The 13074-nt window shown below is 40.6% G+C and overlaps 1 protein-coding gene across 2 annotated transcripts in view; it reads left to right on the top strand.

Annotated features, from left to right (window-relative positions):
• The window catches only part of SATB1 (SATB homeobox 1), a 74897-nt gene that overhangs the window by 40451 nt on the left and 21372 nt on the right, over window positions 1-13074 (top strand). For both annotated transcript variants that reach the window (XM_009888925.1, XM_009888926.1), the window contains one exon: window positions 6784-6939. In XM_009888925.1, the coding sequence (XP_009887227.1) occupies window positions 6784-6939 (156 nt within the window). The remainder of the gene's footprint in view (window positions 1-6783; window positions 6940-13074) is intronic.

Genomic DNA, 13074 nt, shown 5'->3' with positions numbered 1-13074 from the left:
GATGTCGAGTCAGAGGTAGTCCTTGTATTGGTTTTAATTCGCACTTTAAACTGTATAAATCCCTTGCAGCCAGAAAGAAATTGAGACTTAGGGGTTTTCTTAACTGACAAAACATACTGTAAGTCCAAATTTAGGGGTCGGAGAGGGGGGAATCTGTCTCTACTGTGCTCTTGTTCATAATTGCGTTTCATTTTTTTAGTGGGAGTCAGGAGTATAGTTAACCTAATCACAACGGTTCAAAGTGGAAACAGCATACGGTTTTGTTCTAATCCTTTTCAAAAGGAAAACAGGATAACAAGGAAACCTTATAGACTAAGATGTGAGGTCTACAGAACAAAATAGTTATTTTTCTGGCTGTTATATTGTTCTCTGCCGTTCAGCAAAACATATACACTTTACCGAGGACGTGGAAACCTCTGAGTTGGGATTCTGTGCAACCTTTTTACATGTTGCCAGAGTTACCCACCAATAAACACGTGAAGCATTTGCCACCTGCTACTAAGTGTAAGCCCTAAATTTGAAAATTAAAATACCAGTTTTGGTAACGTAAGTTCAATACTGAATGCTAGAAATAATAATGAAATTATTCTAATTGTTGCACTTGCAAGTATAACTTTACAGATAGTAGCAGAAATAAATTATAGTCAGGATACTGCAAAATTATTAATGCAAAGTACCCCCCCCAAATGTCCAGAGTTTATTGAATATTTGATACTAAGGAAATAAAACTACTACCATCCTTACTTCTAAATTTATTATAAGCAATTATTTAAAGTTCACTATACAGGAATACAGCATGTTTTTCTAGCTTAGCTGTGAGCTTCTTGGATAGCTATTGAAAGGCAAAACAGACCGTTTATCCTGACAACAGAATTTACACAAGAGCCAACATATTTAATATTAAATCTTTAGACCAGTGTAACATTTTAAACAATTAAACTATGAAACCATGAAAAATGGGAGCTAATATGCCACACATGAAGGTTTATTTTGCAATTGCAAGTTATCAGTTTCGGAAGGATGTGAAAATAAACATCCTGAAAAGGATCTATTTTGCATTTTTGTGTTGCCAACTGGTGGCCAGACAGTAGAGCAGATTTAACCATTTAGCAGCTGAGCCTTGTTCTCTGTGAATTTTGCATACTGTTGCGTGCAAAAACAGAAAGCGTGACCTTGGAGGTCTGATAGGATAGTAGGAACTCACCAAGCATAAACCCTGGTGCCTGAGTATAGAAGGAACTGTGTTGAATTTATCTCATTTTTACAGCATTCTTACTAGTTGCTACTTGAGCTAATGTGTCTGGATTGTTTCCAATTCTTTTTTGAAATCCTTTAAGAAGCTCTTTGTCCCCCTTACTTCTCCCTTTCTCTCTGACTTAAACAAAAAAGCAAAATCTTACTTTTTTTTTTTTTAATTGAAATCATTAGCCTCTAATGCATGAGCTTTTGGGATACGTGTATAGCCCTCTAAGCCGGTCAAGTTGTAAAAGACTGCTACTGTCTTCCACTCGGGTGGACTGAGCACAAGGAGACGGCGTACACAGGAATTTTTCCCTTGGACGTTGTTCACCTTGCCACCTCCTGGGGCAGAAGCCTGTCTGTCAGGTTCTTTCCTGGGGCAGTGGAGTTTATAAATACTAGCATCTCCATCAGGTAGGTATTGCGTGGAGATGTAGTTTAACCTCTCCAGCCTAGAAGGAAGAAAAAAGGGTCCTTTCATTTTCTATTTCTTTCATTATTTTTTTTTCCCCCACTTCAATGCCTTCATCTTGCAGATCACCCCACAGAGGTCCTTTCTGGGTATCCTTCAGTCAAGTTCAGAGGATGAGTTTATTGCACGTTTTGGGGATAATTCAGAGGATGTTGAGCGTGGAGCTCTGTTCAGGATGGATGGAGTTCCCCAGGGAGGTGCTAGGGGTGGCTTCTCCCTCTCATCAGGGCAGTTTGTGGGGCTCGGAGGAGGAGGACTCCCTCCTGCTTAGTACAGCTTGGGGGGAGGATGGGGACAAGTGACCAAGTCACAGATGTTCTTTTCCAAAATACTCTGGTTAAAGCTTGTTAGCCATTCTGCAGTTGTGAACACTTCCTTCTCAGGACAAGTAATTTCAGTTTTAGCAGAGCTGAGGAAGGAATCCTCGCCACCCATATTCCCCAAAGAAAATTTGTGCTAACTCTTGGGGCCAATCATCATCCTATGTAAAAACAGAGTACGTGTAACATCAAGAGCAGAATATAATTTTAACAAGGCAATGTTTTAGGAAGTATCCACAAATCGTGCCTGAGTCATGGTTCTGGGTACTCAATTGACAAAAACCTTCATTTTCATAAATATAATCCTGGCCTCCCTCTGACTACAGATAAATCACAGTTCCTTCCTGCTAAAGCAACTTCAGCTTGGGTCCCAGAGATAGAATGTCACTCTTGAAAGACTGGTCTTGAGGAGGACACTGCTTTGCTGGTGTTTGAGAACCAGTGAACCTCCATTGCAAGGAACTCTGGGTAACACCAGCTCCCAAGCAACTTGATGGTGGAGCCCTGGAGTTCCAATGCAGGCACACGCCATTCGTCACCACCAGCAAAAGTTTTATTTTTAAGTCTGCAAAATTTGAGATTTAAGTTGATAGTCTTTGTGCCAAGTTGCATTTTAATGAAAGTAAAAACGAACAAAATAATAAATGCAACCCTCTCACCCCCCCATGAAAACCACCATGGAGGAGAGTTAATGGAAACCCTGACACTTAACTATAACTGCACTTCCAGGCGCCACTGTAATAATGGAGTAGTAAACCTTGTCCTGATAAAAGCTGTTCTGAAAGCAACAGCATTTATTGTACCTCCTGTGCTATTTGCAGAGCAGAACTGAAAAGTAGTTTGTTTTGCCTGGAATGAACTACTTTATGAATTTTAATGTACGATGTAATATTAAAAGCTAAACCAGGATTAAAGAAGATTTTTGTTCCCAAGCTAAAACGGTACTTATGAGAATGTGTTATAAAAGATTTTTTTGTTTCGGTTTCGATGGGGAAGAAATGAGCTTCCATGTTTGTGAAAACGTTCAGATTGGTTATTCCTTCTGTAACAACCTGTCCTTTGTTTAGGATAATTGAATTAATCCAGAACTTGGTGCTGCTCTAATCAGTCTTATTTGATGAGAAGATATATATCTGGGCAGGCCAGGAGGGGATGGATGTGTTTGGGTTTTTTTTCCCCAAGTCTTTCTAAATGACTAAATTGATTGTTGATAGGAAGATGGCCAAATGAGTTTCTGATTCTCAGTGTGTTATGTTTGTAAAATAATGTTCCCCTGTTCGGTTAGTGTTTGCAAAATTTGGTTACTTTGAAAAAAAAAAATAAATTAGCTGATCTGTGGTTTCTTTCCTAAACAGAATATGTGGCTGTAAGTGTGGGTGGGGTGAGAGGTTGTGCTTAAGTGTGGATGAGATGAGAGATTATGTTTTGTTTTGTTTTTCTCTCCAAAATGAATATTTTTTCCACCTCCTCTCCCAAGTCCTGAAGTTGCATTGTTGGGGGCTTTTTTGTTTTCTGTTGGGTTTTCTTGAGGAGGAGGGTGTTTTTTCAACCCAGCTTCAAACAGCCTCTGTTTTGAACTCAATTCTAAATTCAACACAACAGCCTAGATGCTGGCTACGTATAAATTATGAAACAGTTTTATGTATGGATATTCTCCAAGAGGTTAATTAGCATTATTGCATGGAACTCATCAGACCAGAGCAGACCAATGGTCCATCTAGTCCAGCCACAGTCTATACCTGATCTTTGAAGAGAAATTGTTAAGAGGTGGGGGAAGAATTTTTTTGTACTTGGCCAATGATGTAAATTGGAGAGGGAGAGGATATGTCTGTGAACAACATCGCTTGATAATCTGCAAACCCATGCTTTTATGACTTTAAGACTTCCATTCTCCTGAAGCTCTTTGGGCTAATATGGCATTTTGATGCAGATATTAGTGTTTTCTGTTGTTCACTTCCTAATTCAACATCAACAGAAGGCAATAGGAGTCATCTTTTTTATTTTTTTCAAAAACTTCAGTGACAGATTAGATGCTGTTGAGTTTGTTGTACCTGTGCAAAGATAGATGTGATTTGCCAACCAGAATAAGGATTTTTCAGTAATTCCCCTGGGTTAAGTGCATATCCATATAAAATTAGGCATTGAAAAGCGTGGACCAAGATGCACAGTTTAAATTATGTCTCCAGCGTGGTGTGTGAGTCTTGGTTTTTGATGATCTGGGTGTTCACAGCTCAGTTAAGTAGTCTGTGAAGTGCTGCTACAACATGAAGCTGTCTTTTGAAGCTGCGCAGCAATCAAAAAGGCAGCGTGCTTACAGAAAAGAGGCATTTCAGTCAGGATCACAAGAGCAAAGTGTTTCCTTCCCAAAAGATACCGTGGACTTGTGTATCCTAGCTGAATACCTTCGTCTTCTCATTCTCCCATCAGGACCCTCAAAGAGTAGTTACAGGTCAGAAGTATTTCTTTGAGAAGGACTGAAATCACTTTGCCAAAATTTGAACCCAAGTCCAAGAAGGTGTGTTGACAAAGCCATCACTTTTTCATTTTCTAATTTAGCCTAGCCTGATTTTTCCATGCAAGGAGAGAAGCCTGTCTCCAGTTGTATATTTAACATCCCCATTGATTGTCAGTTGCCTTTTAGTGAATCCTTTTCATTGAAAAGTTATAAAATTGCCACTGATTTTGTAATTTTTCAAATGATTTCACTGTACAGTGTTCGGGAGATCCACCTGCTCTTGTGGGTCCACCGTGCTGCTTTGCCCAGTGTGAGGCATGCTTTTTGCCGCTCTGTGGTGGGAAGAAGGGAGGTTCGTGGTGCTGCTCCTCACACTGACCACTGCCACGTGCCTCAAATGTTTCTGAGCAGCCATCGGCCCAGGCTTGGCCATCCTCTACTGCATTGTCGTCTGTGAAACATCACACTGCAGAAAAGGAAACACCTCACTCTCCAGGTCACAGCTGCAAAGTACTAGTTGTTTTCTGATGAAAGCAAATCATGTGATAATCTGTATTCCACATTTTGGGATTTTTCTCCATTTCCCTTCTCATTTAGGACTCCTGTATTCAGACACCAGAAAATGCTAATGCCTGCTAGAAGGAGGCAAGTGGAAGTGTGCGTGGACACCTTGTTCGCCCCTTGCAGCTAATGGGCATGTGTTAGCACAGCTCCTGAAAAGCCTGATAGACAAATGCAGCTCAGCAAAAGTGGCATGCAGTCCCAGTTCCTGGGCTAGATTATTTTATCTTAAAAGCACTATGGAGGATAGTTAACACAAATTGAGCGTGACATTTCTAGGAAAAAATGGGCTGATGATTTGCCTAAGTACATCTCTCACCCAAACCCTTTGACTCTCATATCGTGAGACATGTGCCATATGAAAGCTCATAGAGAGTGAGATTAGAAGATGAATTATCGTGTTGTCATGATTTCCCTTTGAACCTCAAGGGACTTTAGAGCACAGGAAGATGCTGACTCGCACTGGATTAAACTGATAGTGAAAGTGTGGTTTAGACACATACTTAAGAGTAGGCTGAATCACCCTCTGGAAGTGCCAAGCTCTGTCCATTAGATTTAGAGGTAGCCTGAATGACTGACTTAGACTAGACACATAACTACTGAATGGCAAAATTAATTCAGCTCTCAACAACTTCCGTATGAACCAGTAGGTTTGAATCGAAGTCTAAAGGTTTGATTTTGCGTCTTCACCGTGTGGGTTCTTGGCAGAAATCCAGTCTTTCCTTTTCTCTGGTCCACTTTAGCATTAGCGGCCCATTAGGTTCACTAATCTTTGGCATGCACTGCAAGAGTAGATGCTAAAGAAGGACCTTACCCTAAACTATTGAGAGTATTGTAGGATAAGATGAGGACCTGCTGATTTTTTGTACCTCTCAACTGATATTGCAGAAACTGCTTTGTAATCTTGGTGGGATGATTCTTGGTGTTGAAACATCGCTTCCACCATTTCCAGAGGATGAAGGAAAGGATAGTCTTCTGTACATCGTGTCACAACTGGCATATTTTTTGTTGTTTTCCTTAATGCTGCAGATACAGCATAGAGATGGTAGTGTAATCATTCTGTCTTGGTTTTGTGTGGGGTTTTTTTAACCTGGACTGCAAGAAGAATAAATATTTTTTATATGTAAGTGAAATACAACTAAAATTGATAGTTTTAAGAAAACTTATCTTGATTTCATGAGTGGTTAAAATATGCATTATTCTAAATTATTGCTTTCTTAAAAACAGCTTAAGAATTAAACAGATAACATTTTAGAAAGTTAAATCTAAAGCCATCGCTTTTCCGCCTTATCATGAATTTGAGTGTACTGGACATAAGGTATGAATCAAGATACATCTGTCAGGTTTTTATTTCATTAAAGATTCTTTTATGATGCAGTTACAGTTTTGACTTAATTTGCATGTGGCAAAAAAATCATGTAAGGATTCGCAAGTTTCTACAATAATGTTTGACAGGTTTCCACCTAATTTGTTTTATGACATTGAAATTCACAGTGGTCAGTTAATGATAACTCATATTTCAGATGCACTTACCTGTTACAATATGCTGAATTTTCTTGTTTCCCAGTTGCCTGCACCATGGACAACTTATAATGTTAAGTCGCTGAAAAGCTGAAAGAATATCAGAGCAAGATTGAATAAAAGGAATAAAATGGAAAGGGGGACTACTTGGGGAGGGAAAAAGAGGAAAATAACTTTTTCATAATGAAAAATGTCTCATAAAATATATTTTCTAGGTCAAAACTGCTACTATTGCTACAGAGAGGAATGGAAAAACAGAAAATAATTCCATGAACATTAATGCTTCCATTTACGATGAGATTCAGCAGGAAATGAAGAGAGCTAAGGTGTCTCAAGCACTGTTCGCAAAGGTTGCGGCAACCAAAAGCCAGGTAAAGTTCCCGGAGCGCAACAGCCTCCCTGTCCTGTGCGATTTTTAGCCCCCTCTGATTTTGGTCTGTTTCTGTGTGAGTTCCAACAAGGGGCTGTCTTAGCACGCCAGCCCGGTACCACAACTCAGAGCTCCTTGCTGAGTCCAAAGGTAACCCCTGGTTATGCTTGACTGGACAGGGATGAGAAGTGTCTTCCCAAGGCACATCCCTCCCTCTTCCCCGCCAGCGAGGTGCCTTCGCTGCACGCCCGGAGGTCTTGCATGGCTCCGAAAGCATCGGGTTCATCGGTTCCTAGCTGGCGTGGACGTTGCAAAAGCTGTGTGCGAGATGTGTATGTTGCTGCCGAATTCATCTTAGGGCTTTGGTGGTTCGCAATTAGACGCGCTGTAACGAGGAGCGCTGGGGTTGGGTTTTTTTTGTGAAAATATGTAATCAGAAACAGGCCTGGGTGCAGCAGACCCGCTGGTGAGGGTAGCACTGTCTGCGTCGAAAATGAAAAAAAAAACCCGACAAATTACGATTATACAAGCTACATCTGAGAAAACAGGTATGATCTTTGTGGCATATGATGGCTGCTTGGTTACCTGTGTGTGTGCATACATATATATTGCATATTCAGTTTTAAGCCTTTGTTGTGTGGTTCCCTATTCTGTTTCCTTCAACGGAAGAATTTCTGTCAAGTTTAGTGGCAAGAGAGGGAAATCAGCAAGCACTTGTTGGGTGTGATTATCATAAGTGACATGTCGTCTGAGAAAGATCACCGGCGTATGCAAAAGCATTGATTTAAGTGAGAATGTACTCAAGAAGCAAGTAAAGGAAAAGCATGTAGAAAAATGGGAAAGACTAGAACCATGGTTGTGCTAATGCTTGAACGAAATGGTAAAAAAAAAGCTTGCAATGTTGAATTTTCACATTAGATTAAATGTTAAGTCCACTTAGTCACTATTCCTTTATTTTTCTACAATTGCCTCATAGAAAAATACAGCGTCTTCCAGGGAAAGCTCATAATGATCAGTTAGACCAATGTTTCTTGGCCTGTCAGCATTTTAGCGTGGTTTACTTTTTAATAGTCTTTAACTTTTGACTTCTGCGTTGTTCAAGTTTTGGAGTTTACTCCATTTCATTGTACAGGAAGGATGTTGTCTCTTAAGTTATATGCTGTAAGGAGCATTTAAAGGGATATTTTGGAAATGTTATATCAAAATGATTAAACTCAAGCTGTGGACTGTAAAAATTACAGCTTTATAGGCCACATGCCTGCCTACCCTTCAATCACTGTCAAAGTGATAATTTCTACAATAATATGTTTCTTTTATTGTGGGATTCTAAACACCAAGTGCTGTTTAAACATTAAACTGAATTGTTTATGTTAGTGCTGTACTCAGTGTGTCATACATCAGGCCACTATAATCTCCCATGGAATGTAAAAATTCTGTCATGAATCATGGCTTGTATATCGGAAATTACTGTAATTTTGATTGGAAATTACAGGGCTCTTGAAATGTTTCTAATCAAGATAGAATGTTACAGCAGCTTCCAACCTGTGTGCTCCTCAGATGTCTTTATTTACATGTCAAGACTTGGGGTTAGAGAACTGTCCATTTTCTACACCTTCCCCTTTCCATCATAGTTCTCCGCAAAACTGAGATCTGAAGCCAGTCTACTGCTCCACATAATTTTGATTTGATCTTGTTTGTGTGATAGTGTATTTATTTAAGTGTGTAGTCTTAAAATTTCTAGGTGGGACAGCCCTTCCAATGCTGACTTTAAAAGGAACAGGTAATCGAAGTGAAGCACAAAAGCTTCCAGAGGTTGAGGTGTGTTATTTTTAGAGTATTAGTATAAAATTTAGATACTTGTACAAACTTTGCTACCAAGTATAGAAAGCAAACAACGCATAGTTCTTTTTCCTTTTATTGTGGAGATTATGCCTGTATTCTCTGAGGTAATTTTTCTCTCAGATCTAAGTAATGCAATATTAATTTATGTATTAAGCAAGCTTTCAGGTCTGTAGTTAGCCAAAGTGCCGTTTGTAGTAGAAATCTGCTTCACGGAAGTAACTCTTCAGTAAACTGACTGTGTTTTATCTTCTCTAACCAGCTGACTACTAGTCAGCCAATCAGTAAGTTTTAAATATGTAGCAAAGCCACATACATTAAAGGAGATAATATGCCTTGTAAAAAAAATTCTTCATTGGAGCTTGTCAGTGGTACAGAGAAATGTTTCTTGGGGCAAAGAAGTCTCCCTTGCGCAAAAAAGAGGCTTGTTCAGATGTATTCTTTAGGAGAACCTCTCTTGAGAGAGGTCCATTGTTTTTTTGGGGGGGATACTGGTTTCCCTGCTCAGAATTGGAAATCCTGGGATAATCACTTCCAGTTGTAGCAAAAAGCCTGGAGGACATATGTCAGAAAATTATCTGTTGGTTAACACTTTTGGTTTTAAACATCACAAAAATAGAATTTTACTGCTCTTATCTTATTTTGGATATAAGAACTTGATTTAACTGCTGATTGTAGTCTGGACTTACGGTGCAAAACAGTACGTGACCCTCTGCCAGTGGACAAAGATAGTTTTTTGTGCTGGAGGGCCTTTTTATTTCTTTCTTTTTTTTTTTTTTAAGGAACTGATTTGGGTGAACGTTAGATTGGGTGTCGAAGCAGCCAGCATCTGCAAGGTGACCGGGCTTGCCTGAGCCAGGAGATTGCAGATAATGTTCTGCTGACTAGAGCACTTTCTGTAGAAAAGCTATTAAATGATGCGCTACAGAAGTTTCTATTTAGGTGGCACTGAGGTAAAAAACGAGCATCTTCCCTTGCGCTGTGTTAGTGCCTTTGGCAAGAGTTACCTGATTGATGGAGGACCGCATACGGACCTGATGCTCAACGAACCAGCTGGCTACGGGGGCTCGGTGCGGCGGAGATCACAGCGCAGGGCGAGGAAGGGGTGATGGGAGCAGGAGGAGATTGCAGTGATACTAGAGAGAGAGTGTTCTGGCTTCGGTGAGTGATGATTTGCCTACTTGTAGTTTCACGACACGCTTTGCTGGCTGCTTGTTGGCTTTCCCAAAGAAAAGGGACTGTCTGGCACATGGGTTTGAACGAGTTTGGGGACTTAGCTAGAAGATTCCTTCAAATGTTGAATCCTTTTCCCATATAGGAATGCATGCATTCTGTATATTTTTAAAGTTTTTAAGGATCGATATATTATCTGCAGAATAAATTCAATTCTATTAAGTTCAAAATACATACTTTAAAAGGTACTATGGTTATACTGAGGAGCTAAGGAAGATATTATAATTCAAATTGCTTGAATACATCATATCTTTGGGGAGTTTTAGAACTGTAATTGGCAAAACACCTAACGTCAGTATTTAAAATCTTATGTTTTTATTGCAAGTTGTCTGCCTAATAGACCTACGTATTTTTTTGTTAGATTATGTTGAAAAGAGGGAAAATGCATGCAAAAGGAAGACAGAAAGGTTTACCAAGTGCTTTGTCTGCTCCCAGGTTGTTGGTTTTTAGTGGTAGAATGGCAATTCTGACAATATTGTTTATTAAAATTTAATCAGCACACCTGAATAAGTAAAAAATGAAAAGAATCCACACATATATAAATTTGTGTGGTATGCATTACTTTTACAATTTAATCATATTGGGTTTTTATTTAATTTATAACCTGACAGTCTGATTCAAGTAATTATGAAAGCACATTCTTAATTTCATTATTTCAAACCAAAAAAAAGTTGATTTGTGTAATGATCATTAAGGCATCATGGTTCAGTAACTGTGCATTGGTTACAATGTTTTCATGTGGGAGCCAGGGATGAGTTTTTTTCGTGATGGTGACAGATGCTGAAATCTAATTTTATTCCATAAAAACAGACAAACAAACAAACAAAAAAACCCCAAACCTAAGAGCCCCGAGAGATGAGGCAAGTAGAGACTTGCAGTGCTTCTGTATGCTTGCTGTGTTTTGAGAAGTTACATTTATGTTACTGGCTTACCCTGAAAAGCTGTGGCCTGCATGTGATAGTATGAAGCAGGGAAGAAAGCAAAACTTTGCCGAAAATCACCTTCAGTTGCTAAAGCTTTCTTAGGAAACTACATTTTGCAAAAATTGAAGTAATGTCAACTTCTGTACCTCTGAGGGTCCCATGCACTACAGTGTAAGGCCGTTAGCCTGCCTTATTATACCTAAGCATGTTTTACTTTGTAGTAGAAGAAATAGGTAAAATCGATACTTTTCTGCAGCAGCAATCCCTCCGATTGCTGTGTATGGCCAGGTGGGTGCTGAGTGCCCTCCCTTCCCACTGAATAGAAATGCCTCTATGTTGAAGGCGAAACACTTGGCTCTCACGGCATCGTGCTCCGATTTTAATTTTAGGATAAAGCTAATGGAGTACTACCCATACCTCCAGAAACCTGACCTCGTTACGGAGAGCATTGACCCATTACTTCTGAGCTGTTGCGTTGTGTCGCCCAATTTCCTGTCCTTCTGTCCCCGTCCTTCTCTTTGGTTAGGCAGTTAGCCCCTTGAAAATGGAGTAGTTTCACATGGGAAGCGTGAAGGTAAAATCGGTGGTTCTGACCGTGCTAGAGCATCCAAAGCCATCAGGCGAGTATGGTCTGAGCAGCCTGGTCTGGTGGGAGGTGTCCCTGCCCGTGGAAGGGGGGTTGGAACTATGTGATCTTCAAGGTCCCTTCCAACCCAAACCATTCTGTGATTCTATATTGTGCAGAGGTATTTTGTTAAAAGCGTTCGACTTTTTGCCTTAGTGTGCACCTGGAGCATCCTCCTCCAAAAGGCTGCGTGGGGAGGCGCACAGGGTCGGGCGTTAGGCAGAGCATCTAACGCTCGTGAGTAGATGGGAAGGAGTTAAATGGGAAGGGAATGCTAAACATTGGCACTAAAAATGCTTTTGGCATGCAAATACCATGCTTTTCCTGACATAAATATTTTCAGAATAGGCCATTAGAGTTCAGGTATATAAAACCCTGCTTTTACTGGAAATTTTAATGTTGTAGTAAACCCGGAGATTTATAGTGAAAAATTGATGTCTGTTATCTCACTTTTATCTTTTTAACCAGCAGTTTTATAAATGCTATATCTTTGATCTGGCTTTTTCCATCTAGAGGCTAAGCTATATACTCTAATAGGAAAGTCATTTTTAAACAGCTTCCCACACGGAACAAGCACGGTATTGTGGATCTGGCACGAAGATGTAACATGCCATTACCACAGATATAGAACAATCTATTCAACTATTTTCCACCGGGAGGGGGGGTGGAGGGGGGGAAGAAACCTTTTTAGCACCAAGAGTAACCCTCTGGTAACAATGTAGCTTTAAGAGGAAGGGGTGGTGGTGTCTTAAAATTTATTTCCAAATCTGTTTTCTTGAAAATTAGTTCCAAAGCTGTTTCCTTGGGGCGCTGGACCTCGGGCTGTGTCCCGGCGTGGGGTGCAGGCTGGGGGGCAGGAGGGGGCTCGGTCCTTCACCCCGTCACCCCATGTCTCCGTCAAGTCCTCTCCCGCTTTTGTCTTCCTCAGAGCAGCTGAGTCACTTCCTGGGTTTAAATCTTGGCTTAAAAACCTTCTTTGCATGCCCCCCTCCCTCCACACACACCCCTGGCATACAATGGATTCTCTGTGGAGCGGGGAGGGATACTGCGCGGAGAGACGCGAGGTGGAAACAAAACGTGCTCCAAGGTCTGCCGTCGTTTCACGGGTCCACCTGGAAAAGAACCCCTCGCCCTTGTGGGAAGGCAAGATAGAGTAGTTAGAAAACATCAGCTGCAGAAGCATACCACACAACAGCCTCTATTTTTTTTAAAAATGTTCTTTTTTTGGTTTATTTTCCTCCCTCCGCTAGCCGGGGGTGATTGCTCTGGCAGTTGAAGAGGTGCCATGAGCAGCAGGAGTCGGGACGGGGATGGAGTGTCAGCGGGGATGGGAGAGGAAGAGTGTGAACAGAGAAAGCAAGATGGGCTTCTGCGTGTGATCAAGAATTGCCCCATAAAGCGGCGTGTCAGTCAGTGAAACTGTGAAACTTGGCAGATAGAGCCAATTTGTTTCTTTCACAGAATATCGTGTTGCAGAGTCATGGCGTGTTCTTGTCTCACCCGGGTTGGAGGGAAA

The sequence above is a fragment of the Charadrius vociferus genome, unplaced genomic scaffold (assembly GCF_000708025.1).
Source record: "Charadrius vociferus isolate BGI_N301 unplaced genomic scaffold, ASM70802v2 scaffold217, whole genome shotgun sequence".
In the NCBI taxonomy this organism is placed as follows: Eukaryota; Metazoa; Chordata; class Aves; order Charadriiformes; family Charadriidae; genus Charadrius; species Charadrius vociferus.
Note: the sequence above shows the minus strand (reverse complement) of the source record. Positions and strands in the feature narration are given on the sequence as shown.